Source organism: Loxodonta africana, chromosome 8 (assembly GCF_030014295.1).
Source record: "Loxodonta africana isolate mLoxAfr1 chromosome 8, mLoxAfr1.hap2, whole genome shotgun sequence".
NCBI lineage: Eukaryota > Metazoa > Chordata > Mammalia > Proboscidea > Elephantidae > Loxodonta > Loxodonta africana.
Genome location: NC_087349.1, coordinates 741,022 through 760,614, shown reverse-complemented (window position 1 = coordinate 760,614; position 19,593 = coordinate 741,022). Strand labels below are relative to the sequence as shown.

At 40.9% G+C, this 19,593-nt stretch overlaps 1 protein-coding gene across 2 annotated transcripts in view; it reads right to left on the bottom strand.

Annotated features, from left to right (window-relative positions):
• Positions 1 to 19,593, bottom strand: part of ZNF777 (zinc finger protein 777) — a 42,017-nt gene that overhangs the window by 9,376 nt on the left and 13,048 nt on the right. For both annotated transcript variants that reach the window (XM_064289559.1, XM_064289560.1), the window contains exon 5: positions 7,230 to 7,481. In XM_064289559.1, coding sequence (XP_064145629.1) covers positions 7,230 to 7,481 — 252 coding nt within the window. The remainder of the gene's footprint in view (positions 1 to 7,229; positions 7,482 to 19,593) is intronic.

Genomic DNA, 19,593 nt, shown 5'->3' with positions numbered 1-19,593 from the left:
TCGTCTCCTCTGGGGTGAGGAATGTGGCCTTCTCAGGAGCCTCTTGTGTGATGGCTCCCCTGCATAGTCAGACTCCTCCAGCCTGGGGGCTGGGATTGGGCTCATTCTCTTTGCCTTTCTGCAAGCTCTGGGACATGCATCTGGAAAGTGTCCCATGCACTCCTGACTGATGTATGTCCTTCTCCACACCAGCCCCCACCCTCTAACCTGGCCCTTTAGAACACAGAAATGCTATGTTCTGCAGTGGCCCACTAGAAGTTCTAGAGAAACTCCAATTTGAACTTTCTCAAGTGCTAAAGACTGAATTGGGGAGCACTGCTTTTAGTCACCGACTTTGTGTGAGCATGAGAAAGTCACTCACTTCTCTGGGCCCATGTGTCAGATGGAAGACATAATAGTTGGCATTTGCAGAATTCTTAAAAAAACAAAAAAGAACTTTTTCAAAGCACTTTCACACCTGTTTTCTCTTTTCATATTCACAATGTCTTATTGCAGGATAAGTCAAGTAAGAATTATCTCCATTTCACAAAAAGGCAATCTAAGAACCAGAGATAGGAAGTGATATTTCCAAAGTAAATAAAATCACAGACCTGTTCACGGCTTGCAGTTTAGAACCATCTAGTCTCCCTCCTAGATGGTTCTAAGCTGTAGGATCTGAAAGGTCTATGATTTTATTTACTTTATTTGATGAGAGGGCCTCAATGACAGAGAAACTGGAGCTAGCAATGTCTGCGATTTGGCCAAGGCCTTCTAAATTTGTTAATGACTCCTATGCCAAAGCACTTTCTGCTACTCCCCTGAACACAGTCACCTGCAGCGTTAAAGCTGAAACACAGGTGTGCTGAGTTCCAGCTCGGTACTCTTGCCATAAGACAGTGCTGCCTCCATACCCAGGATTCTCAGCAGGAAGTGACCCAGAACACCCTGGGAACATGATGTTTAAAAGATCAGGAAGGAATACAACTATTGGTTTCTGCTCATCCAGAACTAAAGAGAAAGAAGGAACCAAAGAGTCAGAAGAGAAAGTGTTCAACAGGACTAATGGTCTACATCGACAGGGGTCTGCCAGAAATTCAAGCCGGATTCAGAAGAGGTGGTGGAATGAGAGATATCATTGCTGATGTCACATGGATCCTGGTTGAAAGCAGAGAAAACCAGAAGGGTGTTTACCTGTGTTTTATTGACTATGCAAAGGCATTGGACTGTGTGGATCCTAACAAATAATGGATAACATTGGGAAGAATGGGAATTCCCGAACACTTAATTGTGCTCATGAGGAACCTGTACATAGATCAAGAGGCAGTCGTTTAAACAGAACAAGGGGATACTGCATGGTTTAAAGTCAGGAAAGGTGTGCGTCAGGGTTGTATCCTTTCACCATCCTTATTCAATCTGTATGCTGGGCAAATAATCCGAGAAGCAGGACTATATGAAGAACAGGGCATCAGGATTGGAGGAAGACTCATTGACAACCTGCGTTACGCAGATGACACAACCTTGCTTGCTGAAAATGATGAGGACTTGAAGCACTTACTGATGAAGATCAAAGACCACAGCCTTCAGAATGGATTACACCTCAACATAAAGAAAACAAAAATCCTCACAACTGGACCAATGAGCAACATCATGATGTTGTTTGTTGTTGTTAGGTGCCGTTGAATTGGTTCCGACTCATAGTGACCCTATGCATAAATGGAGAAAATACTGAAATTGTCAAGGATTTCATTTTACTTGGATCCAAAATCAACGCCCATGGAAGCAGCATTCAAGAAATCAAGTGACGTATTGCATTGGGAAAATCTGCTGCGAAATACCTCTTTAAAGTGCTAAAAAGCAAAAATGTCACCTTGAAGACTAAGGTGCACCTGACCCAAGCCATGATGTTTTCAGTCATCTCATATGCACCCAAAAGTCAGACAGTGAATAAGGAAGACTGAAGAAGAATTGATGCTTTTTGAGTTATGGTGTTGTTGAAGAATACTAAATATACTAAAAAAACTGCAAAAAGAATAAACAAATCTGTCTTGGAAGAAGTACAGCCAGAATGCTCCTTAGAAATAAGGATGGCGAGACTACGTCTCACATGCTTTGGACATGTTGTCAGGAGGGATCAGTCCCTGGAGAAGGACATCATGCTTCGTAAAGTAGAGGGTCAGAGAAAAAGAGAAGATCCTCAATGAGATGGATTGACACAGTGGCTGCAATAATGGGCTCAGGCATAACAACGGTTCTGAGAATGGTGCAGGACTAGGCAATGTTTTGTTCTGTTGTACATCAAGTCTCTATAAGTCAGAACTGACTTGATGGCACCTAACAACAAGAGTCTATATGAACTACAGCCTCATCTACCCTAAGACCAGAAGAACTAGCTGGTACCCGACTACCACTACTGACTGTTCTGATCAGGGCCACGATAGATGGATCCTGATATAACAGGAGAAAAATAAGAACAGAACTCAAATTCTTGAGAAGTCCAGACTTACTGGACCGGTTGAGACTAGAGGACTCCCTGAGACTGTTGTCCTGAGATACCCTTTAAACCTTAAGCCAACATTATTCCTTGAGGTCAACTTTTAGCTAAGTAACAGACTGGCTCATAAAATAATATCACCTGTGATAATAAGCACCTTTAAGAAATCATCTATATGAGACCAAATGGTCAAAAATTACTCTAAAACAAATATGAGAAGGTAACAGGGCAGGGAAACTAGAGTGCTGAAAATGGTACAACCAGAAGGAATGAATGAGAATGATGACGTATTATGAAAAAAGTAACCAATATCAGTGAATAATTTGTGTAGAAATTGTTAAATGGGAACCTTAATTTGGTGTGTAAACTTTCACCTTAAACACCAAAAAATATTATTTAAAAAAAAAGGTCAGGAAGGAGAAGGCAGGTTAAGAGGTTGGTAACTAATTGCCCTGGTGTTTATTCTGAAAACAGAGTTGTTTATGAAAGACACAGGAGAAAATATGGGCCTTAGAAGATTTAAACTCTCCTTGAACATCAAAGCTGTTTTTTTAATGAAATAATGAAACCTTTGGTCCTTAAATTCAGGACTCAGAATTCCACAAACTAATGTTTAGTTGCAGTAGAACCAGGAAGGTTCTATCAGGATTACTGAGGAATGTGTAACTGGCAATCTGGAATTTATATAATGAAACTTCTAATTTAGCATATACTCATAATTTGCCTTGAGTCTGTCACTACTGTTTCATAAAGACAATGTGGTACATTAAAAAGGCTTGTGGAAATGGTGCTGGCATAACTGGACATCCATCTGCAAAAAAAAAATGAAAAGACCCATACCTCACACCATGCACAAAAACTAACTCAAAATGGATCAAAGACCTAAATCTAAAATCTAAAATGATAAAGATCATAGAAGAAAAAATAGGGACAACGCTAGGAGCCTTAATACATGGCATAAACAGCATACAAAACATTACTAACAATGCAGAAGACAAACTAGGTAACTGGGAGCTCCTAAAAATCAAACACCTATGCTCATCCAAAGACTTCACCAAAAGAGTAAAAAAGATGACCTACAGACTGGGAAAAAGTTTTTAGCTATGACATTTCCAATCAGCATCTGATCTCTAAAATCTACATGATACTGCAAAAACTCAACTAAAAAAGACAAATAACCCAATTAAAAAATGGGCAAAGGATAGGAACAGGCACTTTACTAAAGAAGACATTCAGGTAGCTAACAGATACATGAGGAAATGCTCATGATCATTAGCCATTAGAGAAATGCAAATCAAAACTATAATGAGATTCTATCTCACTCCGAGGCTGGCAATAATCCCCAAAACACAAAACAATAAATGTTGGAGAGGTTGTGGAGAGACTGGAACACTTATACACTGCTGGTGGGAATGTAAAATGGAACAACCACTTTGGAAATCGATTCGGCGCCTCCTTAAAAAACTAGAAATAGAACTACCATATGATCCAACGATCCCACTCCTTGGAATATATCCTAGAGAAATAAGAGCCTTTACATGAACAGATATATGCACACCCATGTTCAGTGCAGCACTGTTTACAATAGCAAAAAGATGGAAGCAACCAAGGTGCCCATCAACGGATGAATGGATAAATAAATTACGGTATATTCACACAATGGAATACTGTGCATCGATAAAGAACAATGATGAATCTGTGAAACATTTCATAACATGGAGGAATCTAGAAGGCATTATGCTGAGTGAAATCAGGCAGTTGCAGAAGGACAAATAGTCTATGAGACCACTATTTTAAGAACTCGAAAAATAGTTTAAACAGAGAAGAGAATATTCTTTGACGGTTACCAGAGTGGGGAGGGAGGGAGGCAGAGGGGTTTTCACTAATTAGATTGTAGATAAAGAACTATTTTAGGTGAACGGAAAGACAATACACAATACAGAAGAGGTAAGCACAACTGGTCTAAACCAAAAGCAAAGAAGTTTCCTGAATAAACTGAACATTTTGAAGGCCAGTGTAGCAGGGGTAGGGGTTTGGGGACCATGGTTTCAGGGGGCATCTACATCAATTGGCATAATAAAATCTATTAAGAAATCATTCTGCATCCCACTTTGGAGAGTGGTGTCTGTGGTCTTAAATGCTACCAGGCAGCCATCTAAGATGCATCAATTGGTCTCAACCCACCTGGAGCAAAGGAGAATGAAGAACACCAAAGACACAAGGTAATTATGAGCCCAAGAGACAGAAAGGGCCACATAAACCAGAGACTACATCAGCCTGAGACCAGAAGAACTAGATGGTGCCCAGCTACAACTGATGACTGCCCTGACAGGGAACACAACAGAGAACTCGTGAGGGAGCAGGAGAGCAGTGGGATGCAGACCTTAAATTCTCATAAAAATACCAGACTTAATGGTCTGACTGAGACTAGAAGGACCCCAGAGGTCATGGTCCCCAGACCTTCTGTTAGCCCAAGACACAAACCATTCCCAAAGCCAACTCTTCAGACAGGGATTAGACTGGACTATGGGGGCAGCTCCCGTCTGAAGAGGAGATAAGAGGGCAGAGGGGGTCAGAAGGTGGCCAGATGGACAGGAGTGGAGGGAAAGAGCATGCTGTCTTATTAGAGGGAGAACAGCTAGGAGTATATAGCCAGGTGTGTATAAATTTTTGTATGAGAGACTGACTTGATTTGTAAACTTTCACTTAGAGCACAATAAAAATTAAAAAAACAACAAAAAGGCTTGTAGAGCATCATGTAGTTATTTAAAATAAAAGGAGTTAGATCCATACTTTCTGACCAAGAAGGGTGCCCATGATATCTTATTAAGTGCAAAAAGGCAAACTGCAAAGGATTTACCTACAGATGAAGTGAAAATTTAAAAACTCATCAACCTAATAATAATAAAAAAAAAATTAAGTAGGTGTGGATATACTTCTAAATGTAAGTCATAATAAATTAATTAATATGACAGTGACTCTTTTGCACATAAAACATACAAACAAAAACATTTGGTCCATTCTACCAAATTTTCAAGGAATAAATACACTTAATTCCTGTCTTATACATTTTCCAGAATACAGAAAAAGATAAAAGCTGCCCAGTTCATTTTATGTTTCATATGATCTTGTTTCCAAAACTAGATGAGGATGATCCAAAAAAAAAAAAAAAAAAAGGGAAGTTCAGGTTCATTTCCTTTACAAATGTAGGTTTAAGATTCCTGCAAAAAATATTAGTTAACTAAATCCCATCGTGTATTCAAAAATACACCATGATGATCAAGTTGGGCTTTACCCAGGATCATAAGGGTGGCTCAGCGTCAGAAAATCCATCACAGAAGGTAACCTGGGACCAGGGTACTGTGAGCCGCTTCCCTGCTGTTCCTCTTTGTACCCACAAGGAGCAAGAGTGTGCAGAACGGTGGTCCTGAGGTTTCATAATTACACAACACAAAGAGACCTACAGTCTACCAGGAAAGGAGCCCTGGTGGCACAGTGGTTAAGTGCTCAGCTGCTAACCGAAAGGTCGGCACTTTGAACCCAGCAGCCACTCTGCTGGAGAAAGCTGTTGTAGTCTGCTTCCATAAAGATTTACAGTCTTGGAAACCCTATGGGGCAAGTGTACTCTGTCCCGTAGGGTTGCTATGAGTGAGAATTCGACTTGACAGCAATGTGTTTGGGGTTTTGTTTTGTATATTCTACCAGAGAAAGACAGTACAATCAGTCATTTTAAAAACACGGTACAACAATTGTTCTCTATTTGCCTGAGGAATAGAAGAGTCAGGAACAAAAGGAAGAAATGGAATGTGTGGCCCACGGCCTCCGTGAACAACTGCCTCCTTTGCCCTAAGACCAGAAGAACTGGATGGTGCCCAGCGACCATTACTTAATATTTTGATCCAAGATTCTATTGAAGAATTCTGATTAAAAGGGAGGGAACATGGAAGAGAATTTCAAATTCCCACGGAATTCAGACTTTCTGGAGCCATTTAGGCTGGATGAACCCCCAAAACTATTGCCCTGAGATAATCTTTAAACCTTTAACCAAAAATATCCCCTTAAGTCTTCTCTAAATCAAACATTAGTTTAACTTAATTAGTAAAGAAATGTCTGCTATAAGCATTGTGCTCTTTTAAAGAACTATTTATATGGGATCAAACTGACAACAGCGACTCAGAAGATTAAATAGGAAATTTAGGGGGCAATGAATTTATGTTAACAGGGGAGGAACAATTCGGAAAAGGAGGGTGAGAATGGCTGCACAACTCAAAGAGTGTAATCAACATCACTGAATTGTACATGCAGAAATTGTTGAATTGGTGTATGTTCTGCTGTGTATATTCTCAACAACAATAAAAAAATAAGCTATCTTAAAAAAACCAAACATGCACTTCAAGGGTTGAAATCTTCAAAACAATTAGGCTTTAGTGTAACATAAGAACTATCAAGGACATGTCAGGAAATGGAAGTTCTAGCTTTGCCATTATCTGAGTGACCTTGGACGGTTTATTTGACCTTTCTCTGTCTGTAAAATAAGGGAGCTGGAGAGATGATCACCAACTTCCCTCCTAGACCAGAAATAGACTTTTTAAATCCTGTGGCAGGAAACCTACATTCAAACCATGCTAGTGGTTCTTTAACACCTGCCGGCCCATCCTCGTCAGACGCGTCTCTGAAGGAAACCACGGCTTTCCCGAGAGGCAGGGCCTACCTGCAGGCCTAGCAGCACCACCTGCCCACCGCCCTGCCCACAGCTTACCTGTGCAGTTTCTCTGCTGGGCCAGCATCTGCTTGAGTTCACTGAACTCGCTGGAGCCTTCTGTGGACTCCTCCAAGGCATTTTCCTGTTCCTGCATGTCCAGCTCTGGCTGCTCGCCACAGGGGTCCCCCAGCTCTGAGTCCTGAAAGCCGTGTTCTTCCACCTGCCCCATCAGGGGCTCAGGGGTCTCCAAACTCTCCGAGCCCTCATCGTTGGTCTGGACCTCGATCTTAATCACGATCCCATCGTGTGCTGAGGGGTGGCGGGTGCGTGGGGAGAGGGAGGAGAAAAAGAAGTCAGATACTTTCATTCCCCTGCCAAGGTTCCTACAGCCCTAGACTAGTACTTCAAAGATTCTTAGAGACCATGAAGAAATATAATTGTGAGTTGACATTGAGTAAAAATATGTAATTTTCTGGACATTTGTAGCCTTGAGCACTGATAAAAGCTGGAGTAAAATTAAAACAGGTGCAAAGCTTGTTTTTCATGACCCCTGCAATTTTTAAAGTAATCAGCATGGTCAGGGTTTATTTAAAAACAAAGACAAAAACCAAACCTATTGTCATGGAGTCGTTTCGTACTCATAGTGACCCTATAGAATACAGTAGAACTGCCCACAGGGTTTCCAAGGAGCAGCTGGTGGATTCAAACTGCCGACCTTTTGGTTAGCAGCCGTAGCTTTTGGTACATTTGAACTGCTGACCTTTTGGTTAGCAGCTGAGCTCCTTAACTGCTGTGCCGCCAGGGCTCTTTATTTTAAAAAGGGTCCCTAATTTCCTTTCCTAGATCAGGCCAGCCAAAGTCAACAGATACAGTCCTGCCCCCACCCCACTGCTCTCAATCACTCGCAATCAAGTTGTATAAAGAAAAAGCTACTCACCTTCTCACCACTGACACCCTTTCCGCCCCATCTCCCTGAGGCATCGGACACTAACAGACCAGAGACCCTCCGGGCCTTTCTCCTCTCCCACATTTACAAGCCTGTGCACGCGTACAAACCAAAACCAAACCTCTGCCAACTCACGGAGACCCTGCATGTTACAGAGTAGGACTGCTCCATAGGGTTTTCTTGGCTGTAATGTTTTACGGAAGCATATTGCCAGGTCTTTCTTCTGAGATGCTGCTGAGTGAGTTCCAACCGCTGAACTTTAGGTTAGCAGCTGAGGGCAAACCATTTCACCACTCAGGGACCTCATATACGTGTGCGATCAGAGGTTTTTTATTTTTGGACAGCATCATGTTACATATCATACATTACTCTGAAATTGGTTTCTGTTTTTTGTTTTTCACTTGCCTACAGGTCTGGAGATTGAAAAAAAAAATTTTTTTATTTTACAGGTCTAGAGATTGATTTCAAATGTATCACTACACACAGGCACAATTTACATAAATGGATGACAGCAGACATTTTTGTTTTTCAGTGTGTATTTTTTCTCCATGCTTATGCAGCCATTTATAACACCGTATTATACATTTATATATATTAAGACAGACTAGGAAGAAAGGCCTGGTGATTTACTTCCAAAAATCAGCCTGTGAAAACCTCATGAACAACAGAATGCTGTCCAATATAGTGCTGGAAGGTGAGCCTCTAAGGGTGGAGGGAACAAGGCACGGGACTGGTCCACGTTCTGTCCTGTTAGATGGAGGGCGCCGTGAGTCAGAGCTGACTCGACAGCAACCGTCAACAACAATATGTACATTTACATGTTTCTATTTTGGGGCCATTACTGGTGCTAAAAAATAAAATCACGGTATACGTACCCCTCTATTATCTTCCTTTTCTCACTCAGGTATCTTATAGGTGTAAGTCCTAATTGACTCAACAGCACAACCACCCACCCTGTATGAGTAGCCTTCTCCGCGTGCCCGAATGCTGAGACGGCAGGTAGGTGTGAAGCGATAAGGTATTGGCACTTGAATGTCACTTCCATGACCAGGCTAAGTCTGAACATGATTTGCTCACTGGCCTCTTATATTGGATTCTGTGTGAGCTGTGTACGCATGTCCTTTGTCTCTCTTCCAATCAGTGATACCTTTCAAGACGTTTTTATATTGTCAATTGTGTCTGTCTTTCTTTTGATGGCCTCTGGGTGACCTGTCTTAGTTAAGAAGGCCTTCTCTGGGCCTAAATGCTCCATCTGATCTCCTAGGTTTTATCCCAAGGTTATTAATTTTTTACATTTAGGTCTTAAATTCACCTAGAATTTTTTTTTTTCTCTAAATCCTCTGTGGTAGGGGTTCAGCTTTATCTCCTTCCATATGGGTAGAACAGTGCCAGCATAACCCCCAACAGGCTGAAAGTCAGTTAGTTGAGGAAATTATGCATGTATAATGCACAAACATTCCTTCATTCCGTGCTTACTCAGCAGGTATTTACTGAGCACCAGCTACGTGCTACACAGTGTTTTAGCCAACTGAGCATATCAGTGAACAAAACAGACACTGCCTGCCCTCGTGACACCTCTTCATTGCTTCTCGGCCAATTCCACTCGTCCCCGAGAAGCTGGGCCAGCTAGGGACGCTGGAAACTGATGGCCCGGACTTAAAACAAGGTTCTTTCTGACACTTGGAAATTCTTTAATTCCTCTGGAATTAGCCAACTCAAATCTTTTGGAAGATAATAGAACATAAAACAGCTCTAACTTTTCTATATCATATTTCCCACAGCCTGCAATCCCGACTTTTTTCTTACTTTTCCTAAGAACTCAGTTTCACACTCTGCTCTCCTTCTGCAATGAGGTCTTTATCTTGGTCTCTATTTTCAAAGAATTATCGGCGTTGAAATCCTTGACGGCCTCTTGCTTAGCTCTAAACCAGCCCCCCCTTCTCTCTCCAGTCTCCTGGCTCTCCCTCTGACCTAATCCTCTGTCCGTTTCCTTAGCCTCACCCCTTTTTCTCCGGGGAGCTTTGCTCCATCATTTATTGCCCTTTTCTCCTGTATGCTTGATTGTAACTCCACAAGCATGACTGTGACCCCACCACCAGGAAAACGTCTTCCCGTAATTTCACAAACTCCTTCAAATGTTTTGCTTGCCTACTCCCTGAAATAATTTTTTAAAACTATGTACCCTTTTGTACCTTTTTGAATAGATACATAAAATGTATCAATAACTGCAAAAGACATAATTTCTGGAGTGCTGTAAATACTGACTTTTACAATAAAAATGACCCATCACCCTTTTAATGTAGCCAGTGGAATCTAAACCTAGCAACTTTAAACCCACTATTATTGGTTCAAGAAAACACAGGAACAAATTTTTCCTTCGATAGCTGAAATTTTTACATCATTCCTTTTTCACCTTGAACTTTCATTTTCATTCCACTTTGTCCACTGAATTTTTTTCTAAAAGAATATATTTTTATGTTTGGAAGTGTTTTGCCAGTTACCTCATCTACCTCTCTGCCACAAAACTATGTATACAAATTGAAATTTTAATTTTTCTATCATTCATTATAATCATAGATGGGGTCTAAGTTGATCCCCCTGCTTAAATTTAAGAATGATAAACAATTATTCAAAACAGAAAGCAAAAAACTCAGAAAATGTAGCTTTTAAAAGGATGGACAGGGATTTTTTTCCAATTAGTTCACTTATCTGAGATGAGTGTTCTTATTGGTTGAGTGAGGCAGAGTTCAGAGCTAATTCTACTCCTATTTTCCGTTTTTATACATGCAGGCATTGGGAAACCTCACTTACATACGGATGTAGGTGGGATGGAAGGAACTTTGTGATGGGACCGTCACTCCATTTTCTGAACTTCTTCTGAGCTACATGCCACAAAATCACATGGCCAACCTGTCATCAAAAATTCCTTTTAATGACCTATTAGGTGTCAACTTGATTAGGTCCTCTTTCAATTTTGTTGAAAGCAAAGTATTGCAAACGACCTAACTTGCAGAAGAATTTGCCATCCAGGCACTGGAGCAATACACTTCTGGACGTGTACCCCAACATTCGGGATTGTCTGATTGGTGGCCCAGGGAGTTTTATACTTCGGAGAAAGGCTCCATAGTCAGGCAGGGGTGGGCAGAAGGTCCCCCTTTTTTTTTTTTCCCCCACAAGTGGGAAACATAGGAGAATACCCAGGAATTCAGGGGGGCACAGGTGCTGTGCACTCTCAGATTATCAGTTTTATAAACGAGAGCAGGTGGACTAGGACTCATGAAACTCGTTGCCACCGAGTCAATTCCAACTCATAGCAACCCTATAGAACAGAGCAGAACTGCCCTACAGAATTTCCAGGGAGTGGCTGGTGGATTCCAACTGCCAACCTTTTGGTTAGCAGCTGAGCTCTTACCCATTATGTCACCAGGAAATGGAGCCCTAAAAACCATCTGTGTTGCGTACCTCTTAGAAAGTCTTCTTGAATACTCAAGGGTACACATAGCACACCTTGCAGTCCACTGCCTCCCAGCACCTACCCGACTTCAAGACCTCACTCAACATGCCCCCCTCTTAGGATGACCTCTGTTGACCATAAATACACCCCTCTGTGAACCCTAACCATTTCTTTGCTCCTCTCTTATAGCACTTCACACTTTCTTCCTCAAAATGTGCAGTGTTTACACACTGTCGTGACCCCACTGGAAACCCTGGTGTCACAGTGGTTAAGAGCTACGGCTGCTCACCAAAAGGTCGGCAGTTTGAATCCACCAGGAGCTGCCTGGAAACCCTGTGGGGCAGTTCTACCGTGTCCTATAGGGTCTCTATGAGCTGGAATCGACTCGATGGCAACGGGTTTTATGACCCCATTTGCTAGACAGAAGGTAAACCAGCTGATTCCCACGTCTTTACCACTAAAAAGGTTCCCCACCCAAGAACAACTTTCGAAAACATACTGACAACCGAACCGCATCTATAAGCAGTAATTTATTCTCTCATTTTTTAAGTTAATCAAATACATGTACATTGTGAGAATATAGTTTATGACCAAAGGTGCATTTGAAACCAGTAAAGTTTTTTTTTTAATTGTACTTTAGATGAAGGTTTACAGAGCAAACTAGTTCCTCATTAAACAATTAATACACACAACGTTTTGTGACACTGGTTGCCAACCCCACCACATGTCAACACCCTTTCTTCTCAACCTTGGAGTCCCCATTACCAGCTTTCCTGTCTCCTCCTGCCTTCTCATCCTTGCCCCTGGGCTGCTGTGCCCCTTTAGTCTCGTTTTGTGTTACGGACCTGTCCAGTCTTTGGATGAAGGGTGAACCTCAGGAGTGACTTCATTACTGAGCTATAAGTGTGTCCAGGGGCCATACTCTCGGGTTTCTCTAGTCTCTGTCAGACCAGTACGTCTGGTCTTTTTTTTTTGAGTTAGAATTTTATTCTACATTTTTCTCCATCTCTGTCTGGGATCCTCTATTGTGATCCCTGTCAGAGCAGTCGGTGGTAGTAGCTGGGCACCACCTAGTTGTGCTGGACTCAGCCTGGTGGAGGCTGTGGTATCGTAGTCCATTAGGCCTTTGGACTAATCTTTTGGGAGAAAGTTTTTAATAAACGGAGCAGAGAAAACTGGCTTCCTGACTAGAAGGAACAAAAAGAAAAGCTACCTTTATGCATCTCACATCAAAATGAATTATTGATGGATCAAAAATTTAGACACAAAAAATGAAATCATATTAGTTCTAGAACAAAGGCCGCTACACAAAGTTTTACAGCTTTGAGCTGAAGAACAGGCTGTCCCTAGCCCCTGGGACTTTACATATTCCTTCTGGAGGCTCTGCAGTTGGTCATACCAAACTTTAAGTGAGCACAACCCGTATCGACTATAATTTTTGCTGTAAATTTGTTAATTTTTTTTAACCTTTGCTTTGATGTTTCTTTGATACGAGACTTATTTAATTTGCAGTTGGTTTTTATGTCAGTGATCACATTGTTCATAAGACCTCTTGTGAGATGGTGAAGATCTATCCTACAAATAGTTTTAAACGTATTAAATGTTTGTGAACACCCCCTTTAATAACTAACGAAGCTGACAGGTGGGTTCAAACCACCAGCCTTTAGGTTAGCAGTCCAGCACACTGTTTGCACCACCCAGGGACCTTGTATTCTCACAGTCTTTGGAACGCTCATAGGCCCAAGGCCTGTGATCACACTGTTTACTGAGTAAAATGGCCTAGTTATTTCTATGCATGATAGATATGAAGCCCAGATATCATAAAACAATCACAATAAATCTGAATGCATAAAAAAATTTAAATTGGTAAATTTGAACACACAGACATTTAAAACTGATATACTACACACACACACAAGCACACATGAACACTATATTCAAAGGTAAAACACAAACTGGAACAATATCTGCATACATATGATAGACGAGACCTAATACCCTTAATACTTGAAAAGCTTTTGCAAATCAGTAATAAAAAGATGAATACTCTAAAAGAATAATGGACAAATGACAATTCACACAGTGAGACATACCAATGGCCAAAAAAGGTATGAAAATACGCTCAACATCACCCTTAAAGAAAGTCAAATGAAAACATGAAAATATCTTTTGTTTTACCCATGACTTTGACAAACATTGGAGTCCTGGTGGCACAGTGGTTAAAGGCTATGGCTGCTAATCAAAAATGTTGGCAGTTCAAATCCATCTGCTGCTCCTTGGAAACCCTATGGAGCAGCTCTACTCTGTCCTACAGGGTTGCTATGAGTCAGAATTGACTCGACAGCAAAGGGTCTGGTTGACAAATATTAGAAAGATAAAGAAGACCTACTATTGGCATGGGTGTGGAGAAATATGTATTCTCATACATAGATGAAGGGGTATAAATCGGCACAATTGTTTTGAAGGGCATTTACCAATCTCATATTAATTTTTTTAGTTCAATTTTTGTTGTTAATATACACAGCAGAACATACACCAATTCAACAACTTCTACATGTACGATTCAGTGACACTGATTACACTCTTCAAGCTGTACAACCGTTCTCACCCTCCTTTTCCAAATTGTTCCTCCCTCATTAACATAAGCTCACTGTCCCCTAAATTTCCTATTTAATCTTTCAAGTTGCTGTTGTCAGTTTGATCCCATATATATAGTACTTAAAAGAGCACAATGCACAAGGCAAACACTCTTTAGTAGTTAAGCTAAACTATTGTTTGGTTTTAAGAAGGCTTCAGGGGATATTTTTAGGTTTCAGGTTTAAAGATTATCTCAGGGCAATAGTTTTGGGGTTGTATTAAAATTTTTAATGGGTATATTCTTTGACACATCATATCCATTTTAGAAATCTCGTTCCAGACAAGTGTACAAAGATTTATTTATAAGGATCTTTACTGAAGCACTGAAACTTGTGAATACCCTAAATATACATCAGTGTGAGATTATTTAAATAAATTATGAAATCATACACAATGCTATATAGTCTGCTATTATAAAGAACAAGGGAGAGTTTTACGTTCTGATACGTAAAGACATCAAAGGTACAGTATTGAAATGTTGAGGAACAGTGCACTTCTATACTGTTATAATTTTTTTTTTTTTACGATGAGAACATCTTTATCACTGAAATGATTAAGACTGTGTGTTAATATATGCATATTAAATTAGAAGGGATAAACTGTTGACTCTTGATAGAGACTTATGGGGGTCTTTCATTCTATATTTTCTTTTTGAATTTTTTACAAATACAAATGGCAAAAGTTAACAAAACTTTAGAATTTTATTGGCAAGTCAAGCCAGTTTGTCACATTAGCTTTCTCCACCAGCTCAAAGCAAAGAAGTGATGGTTGATACTGGCTTTGCAACCTCCTTCTGGGTGCACTTTCTGTTAATATGAATTTTTAAATCCTTTTTTTAAAGTTATACATGGTCTCTATGAGTCAAAAATCAACTCTAAGGCAATGGTTTTTTTTTTTTTTTTTTTTTTTAAACAGGCCAGAGGATTGATTAGTTCTTCAAGATCTTTAAAAAAAAAATGAATTTCTCCTCCACCCCTGCCCCCATTTCCTGCTACCCAGAGGCAATCACTTACAACCCTTGTAGCTGGTTCTTTTGTCATTTACCTTTACAACTCTCACACTTATATTGCTACTGCGTGGTTGTTCAAGGTTAAGCCTTATCTACTGACTTCCGACAGCTGGACACGGGGACCTTCTCTTACCATCCATACATATTTTTTCCAAACCCCTGGTCTTTTCCACATACAGGCAGTCCCTGGGTTACGAATGTCCGACTTACGATAACTCATATTTAAGAACGGACTGCCATAAAACCAACTATATTAAAATTTTGAGTTAAATACGATGGTTCGTAACAAACGTACGTACAACTTTGTGACACTTTTGGAAACACAGTGTGGTTTGGGAAGTGCACAGAAAGGTAAAATATATACTAGACAGTAAGACAAACATCCGACTGGCTGACACTAAGTAAGAACCATATGCACCTGTTCCAACTTAGCTACAAATTCGACTTAAATACAGATTTAGGAATGGGTCTCGTTGGTCACCCAGGACTGCCTGTAGTTCTGTTGTAACTCTGGAGCAGCACTGGGTGTTTGCATCATGACCATGTAGCATGCTGTAAGGTACTGTCTATGCTTATAAAACTTCTGGCTTTCCCTGGGACTAATGCTTTTTCTTTTGCTTAGTTTACTACTAATTACCATTAATTCAACCCCAAACTCTCCTCTTCCATGCCTCCTGCTGTGTAACTCTGTTCTCAAAACATTCAAACATACTGGGTATTGTATTAATTTCTTTTTTTTTTTGAACATTTTATTGTGTTTTAGGTGAAAGTTTACACAGCAGATTAATTTCCCATTCAACAATTCATGTAAAAATTGTTCTGTAACATTGGTTACTATCCCTGCAATGTGTCAGCATTCTCCCCATTTCCACCCTGCCTCTCCCTTTTCAGAGCCCTGGTGGCGCAGTGGTTAAGAGCTTGGCTGCAAACCAAAAGGTTGACAGTTCAAATCTACCAGCTGCTCCTTGGAAACTCTATAGGGCAGTTCTACTCTGTCTTATACAGTTGACAATGAGTCAGAATCGACTAGATGGCAACAGGTTTTGGGTTTGGTTTCCCCATTTCCATCCCTCCAGTTTCCCTGCCCTTCCTTGCCTTCTCAATTTTGCTTTTGGGCAAATGTTGACCATTTGGTCTCATATAGTTGATTGTTCTAAGGAGCACATTCCTCATGGGCATTCTTGTTTATTTTATACGCCAATCTGTTATGTGGCTGAAAGGTGACCTCTGGGAGTAGCTTCAGTTCCAGTTTAAAGGGTGTCTTAGGGTGACAATCTTGGGGGTCTTAAAAGCTAGTCACCAAACTAGGATGCAGAACATTAACTTTACAAACTGTTATCCCAACTGACTAGATGTTCTCCGAGTATTAATTCCATCTTCTTGAAGAAAATTTCTCTGGAACCTTCTGTTGTACTCTAATCTGAACTGGTTGTCTCTAGGTGCACAGCTCTCTTCTCAGGATCCCCCTTCACTGTCACCCCAGAGATACCCTTCACTTTTCTCTTGTGTTGGAGCTCCTAACAATGCGTTCCATGTCTTTCTTTTTCTTGGTTTACTTCCTCATTTTGGCAAAGCACCTCCTGCGGCTTGAGAAAGGGTGCGTGGGAGACCCTGAACATCTCAAAATGCCTCAATTTCACTCTCATATTTAATTAAAATAGTTCTCCTAGATATTGAATTCCAGATTGGAAAACATTTTCCCTCAGAATTTTAAATGCACTGTTCTATTGCCTTCTAGCTTCCAATGCTGTTGAAAAGTCCGAAGCCATTTTGAGTCTTGTTCCTCTCTGGAAGCTTGTTGGTCCTTTTTGTCCTCAGTAGCTTTTTGCTCTGAACTTTCTTGCAAGATGCCTAACGTGTTGGTCTGTTTTCATCCATTGCTCTGGGCAGTTTGTGGGATCTTTTAGTGCTGGGAATTCTTCTTGAATTATTTCATTGATATCTCTCCCCTCTGTTTTCCTTCTTTTTTTTCTGATACTTCTATCATCTAGATGTTGGATTGCCATCCTTTAACTTTCTTATTCTTTCTCAGTTTTATTTCCAAGAGTTCCTTTACATTCTTTTTTTAATATGTCTTATACTTTTGTGTCATGGATACACTCATTTTTTTTTTTTTAATTATTGTACTTTAGATGAAGATTTACAGAACAAACTAGTTTCTCATTAAACAGTTAGTAGACATATTGTTCTATGACATTAGTTAACAACCCCACAACATGTCAACATTTTCCCTTCTCAACTTGGGTTCCCTATTACCAGCTTTCCTGTTCCCTCCTGCCTTCCAGTCCCTGCCCTAGGGCTGGTATGCCCCTTTAGTCTTGTTTTGTTCCGTGGGCCTGTCCAATCTTTGGCTGAAGGGTAAACCTCAGGAGTGACCTCATTACTGAGCTGAAAGGGTATCTGGGGGCCATACTCTCTGGGTTTCTCCAGTCTCTGTCAGCAAGTACACTCACTTCTTTTATCTAAGGATTATATATAAGTATTTATACATTTTTTTCCCCTCTATGCATGGTCTCTGCTTGCTCTAAATTTATTATGTTTTTTTCTGTATTAGAGGCTTTTCCCAAACATCTTGTGGTTCTGGGTTGTCTGCTTATATTTTAAAGTAGAACATTCAAAAGGCAATTGAAAGTACTGAGCATTTGGGTAGGGCTTGCTGACTATGGGTTCCCCAGTAGGATGATGTGGCCAGATCATTTCACTGGGAAACATCTTGGGATAGCCCCAAAGTGCCCAGATAAGACTGTCCTGGGACCCTGCTCCAAGGGTTTAATCCTGGGTGTCAGAATTATTTTGGGAGCCAGGCTGGGGAAGAAGGCTGGAGATCTTAACATTCAGCGTGTCAAGTCTCACCTATTCCCATTTTCAGTATGGTACCCCTAATCTCAGTTGTGTCTGGTGTCCCATGTCCAAAGATCCTCTTAACTTTCTCTAGAGAATAGGAGCCCTGGTGGCAGGTGGTTAAGAGCTACGGCCTCAGTCATTTGCCAAGGTTGAGGAGAGGCAGATGCCAGCTGTAGGGACTGAGGGAGGCAATGGGGGAGGGTTAGATGCTTCTTTAAAAGATTTTTAACCAATCCTGTTTTTAGCCCCTCCTTTACCCCCATTTCTAGAGATTCCCGGTACTGCTAATTCCTGAGCTGGGAGTAGAGGTGGGCGTGGGAGGGTGCAAATTGGGTTTCTTCTTAGCTTTTCCCCAATACCCACTTCAGATTCAGCTTCCTAAATCAGTCATCGCCCACCCATGTGCTCTCAGGTTTCTGAAATTTCATTGCTGCTGTCTCCATGTCCACTCTTAAAAAACCCCTTCACTCTGTTTTAGAAGGATATGGGGAGGAGGCATAAACACATTCAATCTGTCATCTTTAACTGGAAGTCCTTCTTCATGCATTGTTTTAAAAAAAAAAAATTCTTGCTGAATATGAAGTACTATATGCTCACTAAAAATTTTACAAAGCAAAGAAAAATGTGATTTTGGAATGTTTCCATCCAGTGTTTTTCTACCTTTTATTTACACTGTTGACTTCATTATTATATTTTGCATTTTCCACTTCTCCATCATTAACCTCCCCTATCACCTGGATCATTCCCAGGCTTTAAAACAGGCTTTAGCAATCTCCACCTACTGCCCATATGCCCACTCCCCACTCACAGCTAAACTGGAAACAACTGTCAATATGTGCATCTCTGGTTCCATTCAGGCCTCAGTCCACTCTAATCAGTCTTCCACCTCCACTGTGCCACCAAGAGTTCTCTTGCTGAGGTCACTGAAAATTGCCAATCTGCACATTCAGCGGACACTTCTCAGTCTCTGTGTACTGTGTACTAACCACAGGCACAGTCCAACGTTGTTGACCACACTCTCCTTCTGGAAATGCTCTTCTCTTGAAACACCCAACTATGGCTATCCTAATTTTCCTGCTATATTTCTGGCCCCTCCTCTCTCTCCTTTGACTCTTCTGGCTCCTTCTTCTCTTTCCAAATTCCACAACAGTAATTTTTAGCATAAGAATCACCTTGGAAGTTTAAGAACACACACACACACACACACACACACACACACACACACACACTGAAACCCATGAGAGCTGAAACTCTGCCTTGTTTTTCCAGGTCTCACAAGTTTTCCACCTTTGACAGGGTACAGTCTTAGCACTTTCCTATCACTCATTTTGGTGGAGCTTTCCTTCTCTGGCAGGTTTCTGCCTGTAAACAGGCTCCAGCTTTCACAGGTTTTACTGTAGTAACACCTGGGCCCACCCGGGCTAATACATCTCCAAATCCGGACTCCTCAAGACCAGGCCTGTGCTCTCCTGTCTTCTTCCTCCACTGTCTCTCCCTGAGCAAGCTAACCCAATCTGTGCCGCCAACTTCA